The following is a 23718-nucleotide window of genomic DNA, read 5'->3' as shown; positions in this document are numbered from 1 at the left end:
GTGGTTGTTGACCTTACCGTTGTGTGGGTCTATTTTTGAGATAGGAGGCAGCAGTGACAAGTGGTGGGACACATCGGTGAAGGACGTTTTTGCACGTTTGATTTGTTGGAGCATGTGTGCTAAATGCATCAATATTATTGTGAAAATTACAAAATATCTGTGGACTTTTATATTTTAACTCAAAAAAGAAGGATTGGAGAACTGTTATCAAGTATTGGTGATCACTGTAATGGATTTATAAGTTTTTCTATAGTCCTTGTATGTATGCATATTCTCAGATGATATGGGTTTTATGTATTTACAGGAGTAGTTTTCATGTATTTGATTGCACTGCAATTTAGATATTTACACTTTTAAAGTGTTGCCTATGGAACATATAGGGTACCAAAAAGTTTGTCGCTGTTTCATGGGCACACCCAATTTGAGAGTTTGACATGTTGTGTATCTATTTAGTTGGCCAAACTTCATCTTTTATACTTTTACCCAAAACAATTGGGTAATATATTGCGACGTCCTAAAACTAAGTTAAGTGTATCTATTACAGAATTTTTTGTACTAAAATTATGTGATTTAAAAAAGTTGGATCTACCACTATTTTACTCTTCAGGTCGCCGGCTTTCAGAAAATTTATAATGTTTGGAGGTTTTATCTAATCTTCAGGACTAAAATTATTTTTTTAATATGTGTGCAAAAAATGCCCCTGGCAGTGAAAGGGTTAAAGGATTCAACCAAGCTTCCAGAGGCTTGCTGGCAGCTTCCAAAATGCTTTGCAAAAGATGCTGTACCCATTGCTCTTACACAAGCCGAAGTCGCTGTGCTTTTGTACAATGTAAAAAAAAATAAAAAATCCTTTACAGAGCATGGATATATACACAATACATTGCACAGCTATTTATTATTTTCAAGCTTCAAAAGCATTTAAAGTATTTTCTTAATTATACAAGGGAAACAGATTAACCTAAAGTGTTACTAAACCCGCAACAGTAAAATCAGTCTGTATCTGTAGTGAAGCATGTTGGTTATACTCGCTGTGAAACCTAGGAGGTTAATCCTCTGCATGATGTAAAATGACTTTGTCTTCTCTCATACTTCTCTTCTTCCAATGTCCCCAATATATTTCCTGATAATATAGTGCCAGGGGATAGGCTATCCATGCTTAGGTTGGCATTTTGCCAGATAGTTTTTTTTTTTTTTTCTTGGGTGTGCATGTGATCAGCACAGGGCCAATCAGCACTGTCCAGATAGAAGGTCAGGGGTCCTGCATCCCAATAGGACAGTCTGTGCAGAATGATAACTCCTACAGGCTTTAACTAGACACTGATAAAAGTCATAAGACTGCTATATACTGCTGATGAGAAAAGGTATTTAGCAGTTTATATTTACTAAAATAATTTTAATTCCATGTGCTGTGTACTGTGGGAGAATACAAGTGAATGCAGGATCCTGAGTTTAGCAACACTTTAATGTAAAGAATCTTATAAATGTTTGTTAATGCATTAAAAATCTTGTCGCAATGAAAAAAATATACACTTTAATGTTCATGAGATGCAACCAGGTTAGCCCTCAGATGTCCATTTAATCTGTCAATTCCATAAATGTACCCAGAATGGCAAGCTATACATCTGCTTCAGTGCCCTGTACCGTATTTAGGAGGCATCATGATACCTAGTTAGCATAATAACTGCAGGCTACCAAAATAATGATTTGCTGTACGCTGCACAGTGTTAGTCTATAACCCTCACTTTCACCAAGGGACAGCCAACACTTCAGGGCTATTCACATTCAAGAAACACTTGTGAGGTTAACGCCTCATATCCGGATTCCCAGAATTCACTGCGGAAACTCAGGAGGCAGAGGGTTGCAGCTGGCCTTTATACACATATTCCAAAGCAGTAGCAATTATCCTCATGTCCTTTTCGATGCTTCGTGCCCAGTTCTCCACATCACCAATTTCCTACAGGGAAAAAAAAAAAAAAAATGAATACGGTTGGTCTGGATAGGACAGCTTTAATTTGCCCAATATGATTGCCGTGTGTGTGATATTATATATATATATTTTTTTTTTTTTTTTTTACTCAGGGTTACTTACTGTAATTGGCACTTTTTCTGTTTCAAATCGTATTTCTTGAATTTTTTGTGTTCAAATAGGAAAGAAAATTCAAAACAGAGCAGTAAACAATTCCTAAATAGCTCAGTTTACACAGTAGAATAAGTGTACACAGAGAGGGCAGAAAAGAGATCCCAACAGAAATGAACCATATCGGTGTCTAGTATAGATGCATACATAGAAGACTAAACTTTTAGAAAAAAGGTGGAAAACTATATCTTATACATCAATAATATGGTAATCAATATAAAAGAGTCGTCCAGTAGAATAATTATACAGATCGTTCAATAAATGCATATGGCCAATGTGGTCTAAGGCACCAATAGTACTTAGCATCTACAAGGTGGTCAGTTAAAGCAGAGCCCCACCCAAAAAAGCGGAAGCTCCTCTTGTTCGCTGGCTTTTGTTGGCTTCACTGCCACATTTGGCACTTTTTGTGGAGAGCAGGTACCTAGAGTCAATGGCACTGCGGCTGTGTCTCCTGGACTGCCTAGGGACTTGTGGACATTGCTGGACAGGGATGGGACTTAAGCCCCGTACTCACGTACTGAACGATCGGCCGTCTTTTGTCCAGGGCTGTCGTGTCTGTTGAAAACTGCAAAAGACTGCACACGAATTTTGTCGGCCAACAACAGCAGACTGCAGAAGTGATGTCATGTGATGGTTAACTTTCCTTGTCTTTTTTCTTTTCTGAGCATGCCCAGTCTTGCAAATCTGCTGTCTGTCAGCCGAAATCTGTACTGACTGGCGAACAATCGGCCGTTCTGGTGACGGCCAACAATATTTTAAAGTCTGCACGACAGATTCTGTTCGGCCGAAAATGCGCTGTTGGCTGTCGGAAGCATCATACTAACAAGCCTACAATCGGCCGATCGGCCGGCGGCCGAATATTTACGGCCGACAATCGGTACGTGTGTACAGGGCTTTAGGGAAGTATTAGGGGATGCTGGGGAGGCGGCTTAACACAGAAGGTTTTTTTTTTTTTTTTATCTTAATGCATAGAATGCATTAAGATTAAAAATAAATAAATAAATAAAAAAAATTGCCTTTACAGCTCCTTTAACCACTTCTGGACCGGAAGGATTTGCCCCCTTAATGAACAGGAAAATGTTTTGCGATTCAGCACTGCGTTACTTTAATGTACAATTACACGGTCGTTCACTGATGTATCTAAATAATATGGATATCCTTTTTTCCCCACAAATAGAGTTTTCTTTTGGTGGTATTTGATCACCTGTGCAATTTTAATTTTTTGTGCTACAAACAAAAATAGAGGGACAATTCTGAAAAAAAATAATAATAATTTTCACATTCTGCTATATAAAACATTCCCAAAAAAAAAAAAAATTAAAAAATCTATTTTTTTTTAACATGTTAGGCCAATTTGTGGTCTGCTACATATTTTTGGTAAAATAAAGAAATGGCAATAAGCATATTTTGATTGGTTTGCGCAAAAGTTATCGCGTCTACTAACTACGGGTAAGATTTATGTCATTTTTATAGTTTTTTTTTTTTTTTTTTACTAGTAATGGCAGCAATCTGCGATTTTTTGCAGGACTGCGACATTGCCGTGGACAGATCGGACCCCTGACATTGACACTTTTGGGGGTACCAGTGACATTACTACAGTAATCAGTGCTAGAAATATGCACTGTTACTGTAATAATGCCATTGGCAGGGAAGGGGTTAACCCAGGGGCGATCAAAGGGTTAAATGTGTACCTAGGGGTGTGTTTCTAACTGTATGGGGGTGGGGCTTGTGAAATGATCACAGAGACCTGTGGTCCTATATAGCAGGATCACAAGCGATCTATGATCATTCCAGAGAGAAGAACGGTCAGCTGTGTTTACAACACCGGCGGTGCTCGCTCGCCCCCTAGTGGCAGGCGCGCAACTGACTTTAACCTATGGCTGTTTGCGCAGGAGGGCCAGCCTGGCGCAGTATAACTGCAGAAGGCGGTCCTTAAGTGGTTAAAGCCCAAATCCAGGCAAAAAAAATAAAATAATATCTTTGCAGTGGGGACAGATTGGGGACCAGTTATAACCTCAATGTTTTATGACTTTCTATGTGGCTACTGGGGAGCTTTCACGCAGTTCTAGCCTAGAGACAATGGTGAGGGAAAATCCAACTTTTGGCATCTGTCATAAAAACAGGAATCTTCACTGGGAGACAGGAACATGAGAAAATAAAGGTTAGAGTATACCTAAACCCTAGAATAAAAATTGTTTATATTGCAGCTTACTAGTCCTTGGATGTGGTGGCTGAATTCGTTTTCTTTTTTCAAGGCTAAATTAATTTTAAACTAAAATTACCTACAAGTACAGGAAATATTGCACCTTTTCCTTCTATTAGAAAACGTGTGTCCTTGCAGCTTCCTATGAGCTGAACTGAAACCTTAAAACAATGTTATCAGCGTTCCCAGCTCTCTTCAGTGAGAGAAGGGGTACACTGACCATGACTGTATGGTTAGCAGTACAGGCTAACAGAGGGTGAAATCAGGGAAAGGCTGGATAAAATTAACCAGGCCCGGGTGGCGAACATCCGAGAGTACTCAAAGAACTCAGTAAGGTTATATCTAGACCACTGTTCCTGATCTTTGCTGATAGTATTTTGACAGGAACTGTACCAGGGGATTGGAGGAAAGCTAACCTGATACCACTATTCAAAAAAGGGCAGAGGCATATCCCGGGAAATTATAGGCCGGTCAGCCTGACATCGATAGTATGTAGACTTCTGGAAGGGATGAGAAGGGGCTATATCAAAGAGTTTGCTAAAGAGAACAACATCATCAGCAGTAACCAGCACGGGTTTACAAAAGGGCGTTCTTGTCAAACCAATCTGTTAACATTTGACGAGGAGGTGAGCTGTGAGCTAGATAGGGGGAGACCAGTGGATGTGGTGTACCTGGATTTTGCAAAGGCGTTTAATACAGTTCCCCACAAACGCCTAATTTATAAAATAAGGTCTGCAGGCATCAACCATAAGGTTTGCTCTTGGATATGAAACTGGGTAAAGGGGCGTGTCCAAAGGGTGGTATTAAATAAATTACTCAGACTGGTCATGGGTGGTAAGTGGGGTCCCCCAAGGCTCAGTCCTGGGACCAATTTTGTTCAATTTACTCATAAATAGCATTGAAGACGGGATCAGTAGCTCAATCTCAGTTTTTGCAGAAGACACAAAATTAAGCAGGGCAATAACTTCATTTTGTGGGGCAGAAATCTTACAGAATGACCTGAACAAAATAACAGAGTGGGCAACTACATGGCAAATGAGGTTTAAAGTGGAGAAGTGTAAGGTATTGCACTTGGGGGGACTAAAACATAAAAGCACAATACACTTTAGGGGGGGGGGGGGGGGAACCTCTGGGAGAATCAAAAATGGAGAAAGATCTGGGAGTCTTAGCAGAAGATAGACTTAGCAATAGCATGCAATGTCAAGCTGCAGCTGCCAAAGCCAACAGAATATTACCATGCATAAGGAAGGGGATGTATTCCTGAGATAAAACTATAATCCTGCCACTTTATAAAACTCTGGTCTGACCGCATCTGGAGTATTCTGTCCAGTTCTGGTCGCCAGTCCACAGAAGGGATGTGTTGGAGCTGGAGAGAGAGTCCAGTGAAGGGAAACTAAACGAATTAGGGGATTGGAGGACCTTAATTATGAAGAACGCTTGCAAGCGCTTGATTTATTCTCCCTGGAGAGGAGATGCCTGGGAGGGGACATGATAGCGATTTACAAATACCTCAACGGCGATCTCAGCATAGAAAAAAAAAAACTATTCAGTCGGAAGGAATGCATGAGGACACAAAGCCATACAATGCGATTAATTAGAGGAGAAGCGTTTTAACCTCAGGCTACGCAGGGGGTTCTTTACTGTTATGGCTACAAGACTGTGGAATTCTCTACTACAAATGGTAGTAATTGCGGGGAGTATGGCTACTTTTAAAAGACTCCTGGACGTACATCAAACCATTCAGGGGTATGTGAAAGGATTATGGCCAAACACACCTACACAGGTTGAACTGGATTGACTATTGTCTTTATTCAACCTCAACTACTATGTAACTATGTATGTAAGCAATAAAGCAATGCAGATCCACCTGACACAGTAGGTCACAGATTGGCCCTGTACCAGGTGATCCTTGTGACCAATCACAGCAAATCACACTCAGCAGTATTTAACAAGGCTTGTTTACTGCTGTGATCTCTCCAATTGGTCACTATGAACACACAGTACAGGGCCAATCTCAATAGCCCTGTACCATGTGATAGCTGTGGCTAATCACAGCTATCACAGTAGTAAACAATGGCATCATGAATGGTGCCAAACATGCTTAGAAATGATAGCTTATACAACCATCATTGCCTATACAGCTATCATAGAGTGGAAAAATTAAAAAAAATAAAATACTGATCACCTCCCCCAGAGTAGTACAGTTTCACTGCACTGCTCTGGTGACCGTATGTAAAGAAAAAAAAAAAATAAAGAAAAATGTTACCAGAGCAAGTGCAGTGTCACTATAGCGACATTGTACTGCTATGACAGTAATTATGTACAATGGCTGGTTGCTCTGATATCACTGTATGTCATGGCCACTAGCCATTGTCTGATTACTGCCACAGCGGTACAATGTCACTAGACCAGTGGTGCCCAAGTATCCCTAATCGCTGCCGCACCAGTCATATTGTCTTTAATCTCCGCCACACCAGTCCCAGTGTTCCTGAGCACCGCCAAAGGTGGCCAGCAACAGTGTTCGCTGCTACTCAAGTTCCACCGTCAACAGATTAGTGCAGCCAGCCACAATATTTCTGATCACCACAACACCAGTGCAGTGTTGCCTCTTCCTACACTAACCCTGGCCTGTTTATTGTCCGCATTTGGATCGATTCTTTGCCTGTTTGCTGATAATGTCTTCGCTGTTGCCAGAAGTGACCCATCTGCATGTCTGATTGACTATGTTCCTGCGAGACGCCGGCCCCATCCATCTCCTAGAATTACAGGAATCTGTCTCTCTCCAACATATTTAACATACTATTAATAAAAAAAACATCCAAAAAAAAAAAAAAAATACAATTGTCAAAAATCATAGTCCACAAACTAATGGTATTTATATTTGAAAACTGATCAGACCTGAGAACTACCTATGTAATTTCCTGAGGCCTTAAAATGCCAGGAAAGTACAAATGCATCCTAAATTAGCCCTTTTTGGAAAGTAGACAGACCAAGGTATTTAGTAGGAGGCATAGTGAAGTTTCTAAAAGTTGCAATTTGTCACTTTTTTTGGAAAATTACATAAAAAAGGTTTATTTTTTTTTTTTCTAAAAGCTTGCAGTCTTTTTTCATTTATATATAAAAGCGATGATTGAATACCACCAAAAGAAAACGGTCTCAAAAAATGATAGAAATGTAATTTGGTTACAGTGTTACATGCCTCAGTAATTCAAAGCGACACAGCTCTGAAACTGAAAAATGGGCTGGGCGGGAAGGGGTGTGAAAGTTTCAGGTCTTGAGGCGATTAAAGAATTACAATAAAACAAATCCAGAACCATTCCAGTTTCCCTTTTAAGTCATGTACACTACAAGAGGTATCCAAAATGTTTCATCATTTAAGTAAGAATTCACCTTCAGAGCTTGATTGAAGTTTTCCACCAGACCAATCCACTGTGTTGTCTGCTTTGCAAACTGTGCAGCCTGTATCTGCAGGGTCTTCACTTCATGGTCAAGCTTTCTTTGATTGACATATGCCTGTGCCACCCTAAAACAAATTAGAATAAAAAAGGAAAAAATGACACAGAATGATGCTGCGTCTCAATGAAGTAGCACACACCTAAACAAATAGTTTAGTAACATGTCAAGTAGCAGCAGATAAAAATACATAACAGCCTCCTACATCTCTGTAGTACAAGGGCTCCCTCTGCTGGATTTCTTTCCCTCCTGCAACTATCACCCAAGCATTCATTTCATTATTTGGCAGCACAAGGGTTCAGGCAACTAATGATGAATTATCCATGGAGGTCCAATGCTGAATGAGGCAATAATGTACAGGGAGACATCCATCTACCGATGCAATGGACAGTTGTAAGCAACTGTATGTGTAGTAACATAAGGCCTACTCTGGTACACAACCATCACTAGATGTATTTTGAATTTCAAAATTCTATACTGAAATTACAGTATGTACTTGTAGAACTGACATGGACATTGAATTGATTATTAATGTTAGGGAAACTTGTCATAGTTTCTATGTGTACTGTAAAATGCACTTTTATTTGGAGGCAGTAATATAAATACAGGAAATTGGCTTATTTGAGCAATAAAATATAATATATGACTTGAGTGTTAAAATCATGCTACGCCCTATCCAGCTCTTTCCAGGAACACGCTCAGCTATTCAAGTAAACTAGTTCAATCTGTACTGCTGTAATCTGCTTCCTGTTATGCCTCACCCATTGGAAGATTCTGCAGAAGGCTGCGACATCAGGAAGATGCGGTCATTCCATTTACTGAATTAGAGGGTGCAGCTACTGGCTGTGAAAAGCCTAGATCAGACTGGCTCTAATGAAAGAATGGTTTTTAACACCATCACTATACAGTGAGCCAGGAAATTATATTAAATTAATATATTATATTAAAGAACTACTACAAACCTCTAAAAACTGTAATATACCATAAAAGCACTCACTCCTTACAGAAGTAGAGATATTTCACATACATGGGGGTCAATTCACTAAGCTTTACCACATGTGGTAACAATATCATGTCACTCTTTAGGATAAATTATCCAATGCGGTAAATAAAGATCAATTCATTTAAAAAAAAAAGGGTCAGTAACTATTGCAAAAAATTGTGTGGCAATCCATTTAGTCCAATTCACAAATGACAATGGAACTTAAAAAAAGGTGCGATATTTAATACCACCCTTTTGGTGGCGGTAACCAGAAAGAGAGACCTATGCAAAACCCTCAGAAAAGGGGCGTTCCACCCACGAGAGCCTAACTCAACCCACAGAAAGGGGCCTAATACCACCCACAGAAAGGGGTGCAATAATACCCTCAGAGAGGGATCTAATTCCACCCACAAAAGTGTGGCATTATACATCACGAGTACAGCTCTTGCTCTGGAACTGAGCAGAGAAAGAGTTGAGGAGGCATTTTTCCACACATGTCCTGGGATTGTCCATGATACTTTTTCCCTTGGAGTATTGATGCCGATGTAAGCCCCCTATTACCTCTTTGGAGTGTGACCGGGTCAAGTGGAACCAGTTAGAGAGGAACAGGGACCGGACCCCTGCTGCATGGGAGCGATCCCTATTATCGACCTGCGATTTACCCCTGTAGGGGTACCCAGCTCTGGTAAGAGCGGGACCTATTGGAAGGGGAGCACCTGATCTCTCACCTATTTACCCACTCCGTGTCACTCCAAAAAAGAGCACCTTAACGATTTTGTGGACTTTGCACCTATTCAATATTGTATTGGACACTTTTTGTACATTGTAAATATATTGCTCAATTTTGGACTTTTTTCTGCACTTTCCTAATTGTTTACAACTCTAGTTCTATACACATTTTTTTATACCTTTGGATTTTAGTTGCACCGAATTGACCCTGCACTTAATGTGTATTTATTTGCGGCCATATATATTTACTCTTTTTTTTTTTTTTTTAATGACTTCTTCTTATTGCAATAGATAATTTTTATCACTACAGGTCCACACACATGACTGTGTGAAGTCTCTGCACTGTAGGTGGTTCGATTAGTCTTATATCTATATAATATATATATATATATATATATATATATATATATATATATATATATATATATATATATATATATATATATATATATATATATATATATATATATATATATATATATATATATATATATATATATATAAATAATTGATCAGGGCGATCAAATTTTCACTAGCACATAGCACTTTCTTTGGTCATTTCATTTTATTCCCTAGTGGTTCACATATTCACTATTTGGTACTTTTTGCACATGAAATTAAGTTTTAATGCATATGTTTTTTACTGTTGAATTATGTTTACTGAATAGTAATTTTAAGTGACATGATACCTATTTATATGTATATATTGCACAAGTCACTTTTACTCACGTTAGTGTGAGTTCAGTTTATACATTTAACTAGCCATTGAACACTAACCTTTAGAATCTCACTCTACACATCTTTCATACATTCTTCATTGGCAGCGCCAATCACTTCCCCTTCTTTTATACACAGATTCAGCTATGCTGAATCCTGTGACCTCTCCCTGTCTGTCACTAAGAAGACCCGCCTGCTTTGTTTACATAAGCAGGCGGGTCTTCTCACCATTTCCACGACGATTGGGGAAGGGAGGCGGCAATCGCCGCCTCTCCTCCTCTGGCCCGACTCCCGCTGTGTCTAAACACAGCGGGAGTGAGCCGCCGGAATCACTAGGAGTCCAGCGATATAGGGCTACATGGCTGGACCCAGGGAAGAAGCCGCACTGCCGCAGTAGGATTACTGTGAGCAGTCAGCAAGTGGCAAGTGGTTAAAAAAAAAAAAAAAAGACAGTTTATTCTTAAATAACTCTATGCAGTGGTAAATACAAATAACCAGCTATATGATAAGAAGAGATATACCTGTGGTCAAATCCCAATAGCTAGTACATGTGCTAAAGGGGTGTAACCACATATTAACACTACAAATTCTGGATGGACTATATGTGAACTAAATATCCCTGTTTTTCATTGCATAGTTTGCTGGAAAGGGTGCAGCAGTGTGCAGAGGGTCAATCCTGAATTTGCAGCTATATGGTGAGGGAACAAAATATCTAATCTACTCTAATAACACACAGAAGAGATATATGAACTAGTGTTGCACTGAAACCGGTATTGGTGCCGATACTAAGCATTTGAACTCTTGCAAATTCTCCGATACTAAAAACGGATACCTTTTTTGCGATTCTTTTCACTTGTATTGAGTTCTGTCAAATGAAGTCGCAAAGAAATTTAAAAGTCCAAATAGCACTGATCTGCGGCTTTGAATTTATGCTAAAATAGCGCAATTTCAAAGCTACAGAACTGTTCTTCATAATTATGAATAAACGTTAATACATTTTTCATTTGTCTAAACAAAAAAAAACAAAAAAACACCTGTCATGACCTTAAAAATAGGTACTCAACCGGTCTTACCCTGGATTCGTATTGGGAGATTGAGATGAGTAGAACATTCTCACCAGCTCAAATTAAGAAGATGCTAGTACTAACATTAAGGTCCTCCCGATGCACTAAATTGCAGGAAACAAGTTATAAGATTATGTCAAGGTGGTACTACACACCAGCTAAACTGCATAAATGCTACCCGGAAGTGTCAGAGGCATGCTGGCGTTGTAACAGTGCAGAGGGAACTATGTTCCATATTTTCTGGGCCTGCCCCCGATTAAATCATTTCTGGTCGGAAGTCCATAGGATTATTCAGAAATTTACTCTACACACGATTCCAAATGATCCTGCTTTCTTTTTATTGAATATGTCGGATCTTCCGATGTCAGTTTTTCAAAAAGGCATTATTGGCCATCTCCTTAGTGCAGCTAGGGCTTGCATACCCTCAAAATGGAAGCAAAACTCACCCCCCACGGTTTCGAGTTGGATACTTAAAGTAGAAGCAATCAGGAGGATGGAGGAGTTAGTATGGGCATCTAAACACAAACATGAGAAATTTACTTTACTATGGGGAGGCTGGGATGGATTTGTGACATCTGAGGAAGGAGCCTTACTAATGTGCAGTCGGTAGAGTATGTTGTTCGGTTGGTAGACTGGTCTCCTCCATGGTGATAATAGTGTTGGATTTTGGAGGTATGAGGGGGTTTTCCCTCACCCGTGGGGCTGTTTCCCTTTTTTTTTTTTTTTTTTTTTTTTTCACTGGTTAGGGGGGGAGGGGGGTTTAAAGCAGATATGGGTTAACATGTTTTTCTATTTGAATACATTTAGGCTACATTCACACCTGAGCGTAGCGTTTTTCGCGCGTTTTTTACCGCGATTTTTACCGCGATTTTACTGCGATTTTTAGATTGAATAGAGATCAATGGAAAACGCCTGTAATCTGCCCAAAAAGAAGCTCATGTACTTTTTTGAGCGTTGGGCGTTTTGTATACAGCGTCAAAACGCTCAGATGTGAACAGGGGCCATTGAAATGAATAGGATTTGTCTTGTTGGGCGTTTTGAGAGCTGATCCTAGAGCAGAAAAACGCCCCAAAAACGCCCCAAAACGCCTAAATGTGAACGGAGCCTTAAGAATATGAAAATGTTGATAACTATATTTGTGTTGACGGAACGTGCTTTTGTTTTTCTTTTTCTGGTGATATTTTGTAACACATCGATTGTAACATTCAGCAACGATAAAAAAATAAAAAAGATTTAAATATAAAAAAAATAAAAATAGGTATTAGTAATTACATGTACTTCTTCTTCTGGAGTGTCCTGTCGGCACTTCTTGCTCCTCTTTTTAGAGGTGCCCCTATAGCAAACTGCAAACTATAATATAGAGTTCCCCTATACAGCAAGGTAAAAAAGAATCACTTAAAAATCACTTCCTTTTTCCCTGCCAGGACTAGATGTCCCATGAGACATTGCTCCTCACACATTCACAAGCTTACTGACATGTATGGAATGGATGGTGTACTAAGCTGTATGTGTGCTCCACTGGGTATACCGACATGTATGGAGGGTGTACTAAGCTGTATGTGTGCTGCAAGGTGTATACTGACATGTATGGAGGGTGTACTGAGCTGTATATGTGCTGCACTGGGTATATTGACATGCATGGAGGGTGTACTGAGCTGTATATGTGCTGCACTGGGTATACTGACATGCATGGAGGGTGTACTGAGCTGTATGTGTGCTGCACTGGGTATACTGACATGCATGGAGGGTGCACTGAGCTGTATGTGTGCTGCACTGGGTATACTGAGCTGTATGTGTGCTGCACTGGGTATACTGACATGCATGGAGGGTGTACTGAGCTGTATGTGTGCTGCACTGGGTATACTAACATGTATGGAGGGTAGGAATGGGATCGGGCATGTTCAGCATCCCACAGACACTGAGGCAGGCAGTGAGACAGATTCCGAGCCACAGCTGCACAGATCAGAAAATGTCTCACTGCCTGTAAATTAGCAGTGTGCAGTGTCGGCTTCCTGGCGGGATCATGCAGGTGGGATGCCGAACACACACGAGACCATCTCTAATGGAGGGTGTACCTGGCTGTATTTGTGCTTCACTGTGTATACTGACATGTATGGAGGACGTACTGTGCTGTATGTGTGCTGCACTGTGTATACTGACATGTATGGAGGGTGTACTGAGCTGTATTTGTGCTGCACTGTGTATACTGACATGTATGGAGGGTGTACTGACATGTATGTGAGCTGCCCTGTATTTCCTGACATGTAAACAAATAATGCATTCTGTATGCAGGCCAACTAATCGGCTGACCAACTAATGGGTTATAAAAAATAGTTGACAACTATTTTCATAATCGATTCGTTGTTTCAGCCCTACACTGAAGGCGCTCGATAGTGACATATTTTCATATTTTGTCACGACAGGTTTTCCATAAATCAATAGTAGCCTGATTGTGGGAACATATTTATTGAAAATAAATGAGTATTTCACAATACAAACAGTAAAAAGAAAGCAGCCAAACTTTGGATTAGGAAGGCGGTGAATACTCAGCATTATGGAGTGGAGGAGGAGGGGTGTGTGGGTACACACACAGTAGAAGTGTGCCTGTCAGTCAGCAGGGGATGAGGTTAAAATTTGGAAGAGGGGGCAGCAAGAGAAGGATGCGCTGTGATGGATGCGGTTTAAGAGATGGATGATAGATGCACTGGAAGTAGGAAGTAAGGTGACCAGGGGTTGTTAGAGTGCCTTAGTATTGCGTATAATAATGGGGGTTGTGAGGCAGAACGACAGTGCCCCTACAAGCTGCTCAGAGCAACTGTCCCACCAGCAGAGTCACTTAACCACTTTAAGCACCTGTCTGACAACAACCTCAAACATACAGCCAATGTCATTAGGAACGGTCTTCAGTGTAAAGAACAAGGAGTCCTGAAAGTGAAGGTTTGGCCCCCACAGAGTCCTGATCTCAACATTATCAAGTTTGTCTGGGATTACATGAAGAGATTTGATGCAGCCTATGTCCACAGAAGCTCTGTGGTTAGTTCTCAAAGTTTGGAAGAACCTACCTTCCACATTCCTTCAAAAACTGTGTGCAAGTGTACCTAGAAGAAATGATGCGGCTTTGAAGGCAAAGGGTGGTCACACTAAATATTAATTTGAATTGGATTTCTCTTCTGTTTATTTACTTTCCTTTTTGTTATTTGGTAAAAAAAAAAAAAAAAAAAAAAAAAAACTATTAAAGACTTCTATTTCTGAAAGCATTCCTAATTTACAGGATTTTTTACACCTGCCTAAAACTTTTACACAATAGTGTACATACTGTAGAGGCGTGTCTAGGTGCTTGCACTTTTTGCATGTGAAATGAGCATGTGAAGGGATCAACGAATGTGTTCTCATTGCTTAAAACGAAATGTATAACCACCATTCAGACATTTGTTTGATTTGAGGCTTCTCAATAAAAAAAAAAAAAAAAAACAATACAACAAATTTACCCACCCTACATTTAGATGGTCTACCAAAGCTTCGGTCAGAGTTGTAGCTGCTGCAATGGCTTCCTTCCTTCTTTTTTCTGTTAAAATACAGAACACATAGGTCAAAATTCATTGTAACTAAATAAATTGCTTGTCTAGAATTGTTATACCAAATATAGCCAGAGATATTTAGGCCCCTTGCACACTGCAGCTTACACATGCTCAGTACAGCTTTTTTTTTTTGTTATGAGCTAAAATACAGCCCATTCATTCTAATGTGCACACAGGCACGTAAATGAGCGCCGCGTATTCTTCAGTAAGAACAAAATAGAAATATCTGCATTTTGGACAGTAATTTACGCCTAATGCGCGCATTTGCGCGCAAATGCGATTAAATGAACGCAGACAGTCATACTGTTGATCTGAAAAAATTTTTTGCAATGTTCAGAGGCACGAATTTACGCGAACGCATATGTGCGAAAATGCACGCATTTCAATAAGACAAAAATTACGGCTGAAAAAGGAGATGCTCAAACAGGAGTATCATGTGCAAGAGGCCTTAACATTGCTCGAAAGTCATATTTGTTTTTTTTTTTTTTTAAACCATGCTTTCCAATTGCTCATGAGCATTGACAAGTGTGAAATTTGGCCTCAAATTTCGATTTAGTTTTAGTCTTGACTAAAATGCCATTTTAGTTTTAGTCGTATTTTAATCATCTGAATTGTTTTAGTAGTATTTTAGTTGACTAAGATCTCCAGTACCCACCTAAACTTCTGCTTTCCTCAGAGAGCTTCACCTGTCTGTTTAAGCCCCAGCCCCCTGACCCCTTCGGCGCCTTCTGGAACAATGCCCTGCAAACCACGTGGTGAGCGTTTCCCCTCCCAGCAAGGTAGCAATGCTTAGAACTGAGTAAAATACCAGCCTTCCCAGACCGTCCAGTTCTCTGCCCTGTACAGCCCCCATTTCCCATTTACTTCCCCATCCCAAATTCCAGCCTGGCATTACAGCCAATAAGACTCGGTTCACACTACCGCGACTTGTCAGCCTGGCAAGTCGCGGTCCCTCGCGGTCCATTGACTGCTACAGGACCCGTTCTAATAAGAGCGACACAAGTTGCTCCGACTTAGAAAAAGGGTCCTGTACTACTTCGGGGCGACCTCGGAGCGACTTGCATAGACTTCTATTATGTAAAGTCCGTGCAAGTCGCTTCGAAGTCGTGGTGCACGGGAATGCACAAGTCGCCCCCAAAGTAGTACAGAGTCGTGCCGCACCAGTGTGATCCGAGCCTTAAAGTTTACAGATCTCTTTGTTTTTTTTTATATTTTAAAGTTGCACTTCTGATTTTTTTGCTTAGAATAAAGATCATGATTCTCTCACGATTCTCGGCCATAACATCTTCCTTTACATTATACAAAAAAATTGGTCTAACTTTGTTTTAGTTTTTTTTTTTTTTTTAAATTCATTAAAGTGTATTTTTTTCCCCAAAAAACTGTGTTTGAAAGACTCTTCTGTGCAAAAGTGTGCAATAAAAGATTGCAACAGTTGCCATTTTATTCTCTAGGGTCTCTGCTAATATATATATATATATATATATATATATATATATTATGTTTGGTTGTTCTAAGTATTATTCTAGCAAAAAATGCTGATTTTAAACTTTTAAGCAACAAGTGTCAGAAAAAGGCTTCATCTTTAAGAGGTTAAACTGCATTTATATTCGCAGCGTTCCGGCATCGCATAAATGTGAACCAACACTTATGCCCCATACACACGTGCAGATTATCTGCAGACTTTTGTCTGCAGACTTACCAAAACCATATAATATGAGGTCAAACCTAAACACTTTCAATTTGTATGCAATCCGGCAGGCCCTTGCACTACATAGAAAAGGTAAATCTGCAGACAAAAGTCTGCAGATAATCTGCACGTGTGTATGGGGCATTACAGACAGAAGTTCATTCCTTTGATCTAAAAGAATGAAATGATACATTCTAAAACATTGTACATTGTGTTTACAGTTATCTCCCAGCCTTAAAGCGGTAGTATCCCGCTTTTTGACACTTTTACCTACAGGTAAGCCTATAATGACTCACACCATGCAATAACTTTCACGTACGATGGTAGATCTTCCTAGAAGCAGATTTCCTAGCTTTTGGCAGCATAGGAATCACCTACTCAGATAAAACTCTCTCCTCCAGCATCTAGCGTTCAACAGCCAAGCTGTCAAAGCCAGCGACTGTAAAGCAGGATGGCGGATTGGTCCTTGGGACAGCAGATCCTCCCGAGAGGAAGCCTCCAAATAAAGTCGGTGACCAGCCACACGAGATGGGCTTACCATGCCCGGCGAGGCCAGTCCAGAGGCACTAAGATAACCGGAATTCCTTCTGCCTTGATCCTGCTTAGAAGTCTTGGCAGAAGCTTGAGAGGAGGGAAGGTGACAACCAGACGATACTGAACCCACAGGGCCACCAAAGCATCTGAAGACAATCCGTCCAATGGTCCAGACACAGTCTAATCGCTCGGAGTTCCAAGACATTGGTCAGTGGTCTGGACTCTTCCAGTGTCCAGATCCCCTGAGCAGAATGTTTGCCAAGGACGCCTCCCCAGCCAGACATCCGTGGTGATTATTGTCCAATACAGGGGGGGGGGGGGGGGGGGGGGGGAGGATTTTCCCAGATGAAGCACCGGAGAAGGAAGCCACCATATCAGGGACTCCTTTGTTACCCGGCTCAGCTGGATCTGATTGTCCAGAGACTGCAGTCTTGTCCTATTTGGCCAGAATCCCAGTTTGCAGGGACCCCGTATGGAACTATGCAAACGGAACCACCTTGAAGGTGGACCCCATCAGGCCCAGCACCCGCACGCATTTCCAGAGGGATGACCATCTGCTGGACAGCAGAAGACTAATTGCAGCCTGCAATTTCTGTGAGTTTGTCCACAGGAAGGAGCACTCCAGCCAAGGCCGAGTCCAGAGTCAGACCCAGATAGTCCAGCTTTGTGGACAGAACCAGAGCAGACTTCTAAAAATTCAGAATCCAGCCGAACTCCCGAAGAGCTCCTATGGTAATTTCCAGGTTGTCCACCAGAGCAGAGGGAGACTCCGCTCACAGAAGGAGGTCGGCCAAGTAGCCCAGTACCGCAATCCCCCATTGGCGTAACACAGCCAGCACCAGGGCTAACACTTTTGTGAAGACTCAAGGAGCAGAGACGAGAACAAAAGGGTAACGCCACAAACTGGTAATGCTCCTTTCCCACGGCAAAGAGTAGGAATCGCTGATGACCGGCACATATTGGAATGTGAAGGTAAGAATCCTTGATATCCATAGAGGCAGGAAAATCCCCCTGACGCAGGGATGCCACCACTGGACTCCATTCTGAACTTCTAAACTGGCACAAAGAAGTTCAGCGCCTTGGAGGTCCATGATTGGACGCATCTTCTCTTCTATCCTGGGAACTGTAAACAGGTTTGGAGTAAAAACCCTGAAAACTTTCCGAAGTTGGAACCAGGACAATTAGCCCTTGAAGCAACAGGTCTTGACCTGCCCAAACAGACCCTGTAAGCAGGCCGGGGACAGGTGCAAGTTGGAAGGAAAGAACCTTGCCAGGGGACAAGAGTGAAACTCGATCTTGTAGCCTGACAGGTCCGGAAACCAGCGAAGACGTCCCCCCACCCCCGATACGGGTGGAGGGCACACCTTCATGCTGAAGGAGCCTTGTTTGCGGGTCTGGAGAAGCCCACTCTCGGCTTGCCAGACTAGGTTTTAGTCAGGTATGTGACAAAGAACGTGATGGTCACTCTTACAGAGCTCCACTGTTTCTCTGAAGAGAGGAGAACCTTCCAGAAGAACAACCATCTCTGCAGCACTCCAACAATAAGACCTGTATGGTAGAGTGTCCAGATGGAAGCCACTCCTCAGTAAAAGGCACATGACAGCCCGTCTGGAGTTTGCCAAAAGGCACCTGAAGGACTCTCAGACCATGAGAAACAAAATTCTCCAATCTGATGAAACAAAGCCTGAACTCTTTGGCCTGAATGGCAAGCGTCATATCTGGAGAAAACCAGACACCGCTCATCACCTGGTCCATACCATCCCTACAGTGAAACATGGTGGTGGCAGCATCATACTGTGGTGATGTTTTTTAATGGCAGGAACTGAGAGACTAGTCAGGATCGAGGGAAAGATGAATGCAGCAATGTACAGAGACATCTTTGATGAAAACCTGCTCCAGAGCACTCAACCTCAGACTGGGGCAAAGGTTTCTCTTCCAACAGGACAACGACCCTAAGCACACAGCCAAGATAACAAAGGAATGGCTACAGGACAACTCTGTGAATGTCCTTGATTTGCCCAACCAGAACCCAGACTTGAACCAGATTGAACATGTATGGAGAGATCTGAAAATGGCTGGGCACTGACGCCCCTTATCCAACGCTGGAACTTGAGAAGTCCTGCAAAGAAGAATGGGAAAAACTGCCCATAAATAGGTGTGCCAGGCTTGAAGCATTATACTCAAAAAGACAAGGCTGTAATTGGTGCCAAAAAGGTGCTTCAACAAAGTATTGAGAAAAGGCTTTTTATTTTTAATAGGGCTGAAACAACTAATCGAATAAATCGATAATGACAATCGCCGATTGTCAACGATTGTCATTATCGATTAGTTGCTCCGTCGATTAGTTGTGCTCTTTCCCCGCCTGTCAGCGAGCTCCGTATGCTCTGTGAAGCCGTCGGCTGCATTCACTGTTTCTCTCACAGCTCTGCACTTCCGTGACCACCCTCCTCCCCCCTCCCTCCCTCCTTTCCTCTCCGCCTTCTTTGTGACGTCAGTGAGGGAGTGAGTCATATCGAGGTAAGGGAGAAAAGAGAGGACAGAAGCAGCAACAGAACGTGAGTGCCGAGCTTAGTGTTAGTGTCCTGTCAATGCAATGCAGCCCACCAAAAAATATAATAAATGCTTCTCCAGATAAAAGAGTTAATATTCCTTATAAAGTGCAATATTGTAATAGAAAAATAAGTGATTAAAAAATGTCTGTATAGCACATATAGGTGGTCTTTCTATGCTCCCTATTTCATATCTATGGCTGACATGGACGTTTTTATTCACTTATTTTTCTATTATAATATTGCACCTTATAAGGAATATTAACTTTTATCTAGATAAGCATTTATTATATTATTTACAGTATATAGCAGCTTAATTGAAAAAAAAAAAAAAAGTTTTGGTATAAGGCTCGGTTCACACTGCCATATGCGATATGCAGGGGGTGTCAATTAAATGTTAACGACACCCCCAGTTTGATTGCATATCGCAGTGCGATCTGCAAGTTCACACAGAATCGGATCGCACAAATGTGAACCACTGTGCAATCCGATCCTGATGCGGCTCAAAAAAAGCCTCATGTGCGTCTTTGCTGCGGATGCGCTGCAAATTCAGCCATACAAAGTGTATGGTTGAACTCGCATCCGCACATCAGATCGCATGTAATTTAGGAGCAGTGCGCTCCAAATTACATGCGATCTCGCAAACTGCACAAGTGTGCTGATCGCATGTAATTCGGAGCGCACTGCTCCTAAATTACATGCGATCTCATGTGCGGATGCAAATTCAACCATACACTTTGTATGGCTGAAATTCGCACTGCACCCGCACAAAAGACGCACAGGACCCTTTTTTTCAGCCGCATCAGAATCGGATCGCACAGCGGTTCACACTTGTGCGATCTGATTCTGTGCGAACTGTCAAACTGGGGGTGTCATTAACATTTAATTGACACCCCCTGCGTATCGCATATGGCAGTGTGAACTGCCTCTTGTGCGGATGCGATCCGGGAACAGGCTGCAAATTCACAGCCTTCCTGCATCGCACAAGTGTGAACCGGCACTTACACTCTGTTTGTTCATTATTATTTTAAATAAATGAAAAAAAAAAAAAAAAAGGCATATTGAGTTTTTTTATGATTTTATCCGATTAATCGAAAAAATAATCGGCAACTAATCGATTATTAAAATAATCGTTAGTTGCAGCCCTAATTTTTAATAAATATGCAAAGATTTCAAACAAACTTCTTTCACATTGTCATTATGGGGTATTGTTTGTAGAATTTTGAAGAAAATAATGAATTTATTCTATTTTGGAACAAGGCTGTAACATAACAAAATGTGGAAAGTGAAGCACTGTGAATACTTTTCGGATTCACTGTATACATTATAGAGTATTTGGGTCAGGACTGCCCCACATCTCAGCAGGCACTGAACAGAAGGTGCATTACAGCCTGTACTCACCAATCAGGTGAATGGGTCTCTTATGTGCTTATTTGAGCTTGCCATGTTCTCTTTTTACCTATAGGCCCATTGCCAAGTTTAACCACCTCCTGCCCGTCCGCCGTATTGACAAATGACAGTGGCAGGATGGCTCTCTCGTTCTGGGACAATATCAGATGACGTCATTCCACTCTCGCTGCGTTTGTGTGGCCGCAGCAGTGCGCAGTGTCCCTGGGACACGGTGCATCACCTATCTCGGTAAAGAGTCGATGACGAGGCTCTTTACTCATGTCATCAGCTGTGTCAAGTCACAGCTCATCACATGTAAAACAAGAAAATGCCAGTTATCTTTCCTCTCCTCACACTGACAGCGTGTGAGGAGAGCCAATCAGCAGCATTTCCTCACAGAGGAGATCTGCAGATAATCAGTGCCTTGATTATCAGTGCAGTCCCAACACAGTAATGCCAGTCAGTGCTGCCTTTTAGTGCCTGCCCTTCAGTGCAGCCCAACAGTGCGCATCAGTGCAGCAGAAAAAATTACGTATTTACCAAATTTTCGCACAGAAAAAGAGAAATTATTATTTTTTTTTTTAGCAAAACAGAAGTTATTAATCACCACTGAAAGATAGCTCTGTTTAAATATTATTTAAAAAAAAACACCAATTAGTTTGAGTACAGGGTTGCACGACTGCGCAATTGTTTTTCAAAGTGCGACAGCGCTGGGGTGCCGGATCACACATATGCAATGCAGGAACCCTGTGAATCCACTGTGGGTTCCCGTGTCGTACTCAACTCACAGGCAGTTCACACTGCCATATGCGAATCGCTGGGGGTGTCACTACAAAGTCAACGACACCCCCAGATCAGTTCGCATACCGCAGTGCGAACTGTCAGTTTGGACATGAATCAGATCGCATAGGTGTGAACATCCATTCTGGCGCGGACCAAAAAAAAAAAAAAAAAAGGTCCAGTGTGACTTTGGTCCGAATGCGATGCAAATTGAGCCATACAATCTGTATGGCTGAATTCACAACGCACAGATATCGCATGTGACAGAGCAGTGCGGTGCGAATCACATGTGATGTCTGACATTGCATATGTGTGAACCAGGACTGAAAGCTGAAAATTGCCCTGGGCAAGAATGGGGTGAAAGTGCCCGGTATTGAAGCAGTTAAATGATCCTATGATTCCTGATCAGCAGTTTTGGGGTCTGGAGCACTGGCCCCTCTACAGCCATGTCAGGTAAAGTATGTTTTGGGGATCTGCTGTGGGCTGTGCTCCCTCTTTGTTACTTTGCAGTCACAGCAGAGAAGCTTTCAATTTTGTTTAATAGTCATTGCAGCTTCAATTCTAGAGCATGCACATGAATGCAGCACTAGTATATATATATACACATAGAATGGGAGCCGAGAAGCAATGAGTAGAGTACAGGGAGGGAAGACAAGCAGTATTACACAATAATAATTACACTTCTCTAATGTTCTACTTCCTCTTCCGGGAACACACCAGTTATTGACAGGAAAATCCACCAATCAGAGCGGTGCGAACCCCGAGACAACTACAGTCCTGAGCCCGCCCTACTATAATGCAGGCGCTGTGCAGTGTGGGGCTGTACCCAGGCCCTGGTATGGATGGTATAGAGGAGTTCTCGTACCTTGCAGCTCCTTCCGCTCATTCTGTTTAACCTGGTGTTCCTTCAGTAGCCGGGAGAGCATGATAGAACCTGGCCGAGGAGGGGAGGACTTCCTCTATAATAGTGTGCCCAATGGAGTGTACGCCCCCTCCCAGACAGACTGCGCTTCCCTGTACTGAGCATGCGCTGTTCTCTGTGCCTGCAGGGTTCGACACAGCCCTGCAGATGGCGCTGTGTACAGCATCACTGCACACACATACTGCGCATTCCATCTCTAGCAGTATGTGAGCAGTCCTCAGGTTCTTTTAGTAAAGAGGGGGGTTTTGTTTGTTTTTTTTCTTTGGTTTATTTATTTTTTAGATTGGAATAAAGAGGTTTTCCAGTTGTACTGGGAATAATACACAGCACACTATATTACTGAAAGTATTGGGACGCCTGCCTGTATACCCGCATACACTTTATTGGCATCCCAGTCTTAGGGTTCAATAATGACTTATAACAGCTTTAACTCTTCTGGGAAGGCTGTCCACAAGGTTTAGGAGTGTGTCTATGGAATGTTTGACCATTCCTCCAGAAGCGCATTTGTAAAGTCAGGCTCTGATGTTGGACGAGAAGGCTTGGCTCGCAGTCTCTGCTCTAATTCATCCCAAAGGTGTTCTATTGGGTTGAGGTCAGGCCAATCAAGTTCCTCCACCCCAAACTTTCTCATCCATGTCTGTATGGACCTTGCTTTGTGCACTGGTGCGCAGTCATGTTGGGACAGGAAGGGCCATCCTCAAAATGTTCCCACAAAGTTGGGAGCATGAAATTGTTCAAAATGTCTTGGTATGCTGATGCCTTAAGAGTTCCCTTCACTGGAACTAAGGGGCCAAGCCCAACCCCTAAAAAACAACCCCACACCATAATCTCCAGTCATGTGAAAAATCAAACATTAAAGCAGTTCCCCAAATTAGAGATAAGCCTTCACTGTGTGCAGTTAAATCCCGGGGGCTTTCTCTCCTCTCCTTGCAGTGCTGACAGTACAGACAGACGTCCTTGTGCTGACCAATTAGAATCCCTGTAGTCCTCACTG

The 23718-nt window shown here is 41.8% G+C and overlaps 1 protein-coding gene across 1 annotated transcript; it reads right to left on the bottom strand.

Annotated features, from left to right (window-relative positions):
- Positions 1–1414: 1414 nt before the first annotated feature.
- Positions 1415–22823, bottom strand: BLOC1S1 (biogenesis of lysosomal organelles complex 1 subunit 1). The gene is made up of 4 exons (XM_082244381.1): positions 22668–22823; positions 14778–14850; positions 7731–7863; positions 1415–1954 (listed from the first exon to the last, which is right to left on the bottom strand). Exons 1-4 carry the CDS (start codon positions 22726–22728, stop codon positions 1844–1846), a joined length of 378 nt encoding a protein of 125 aa, XP_082100507.1. The 5' UTR covers positions 22729–22823; the 3' UTR covers positions 1415–1843.
- Positions 22824–23718: the final 895 nt, after the last annotated feature.

The sequence above is a fragment of the Pelophylax lessonae genome (genome assembly GCF_965119305.1).
Source record: "Pelophylax lessonae genome assembly, chromosome: 2".
In the NCBI taxonomy this organism is placed as follows: domain Eukaryota; kingdom Metazoa; phylum Chordata; class Amphibia; order Anura; family Ranidae; genus Pelophylax; species Pelophylax lessonae.
The sequence above is the reverse complement of the archived record's forward strand: the minus strand, read 5'-3'. Positions and strand labels throughout refer to the sequence as shown.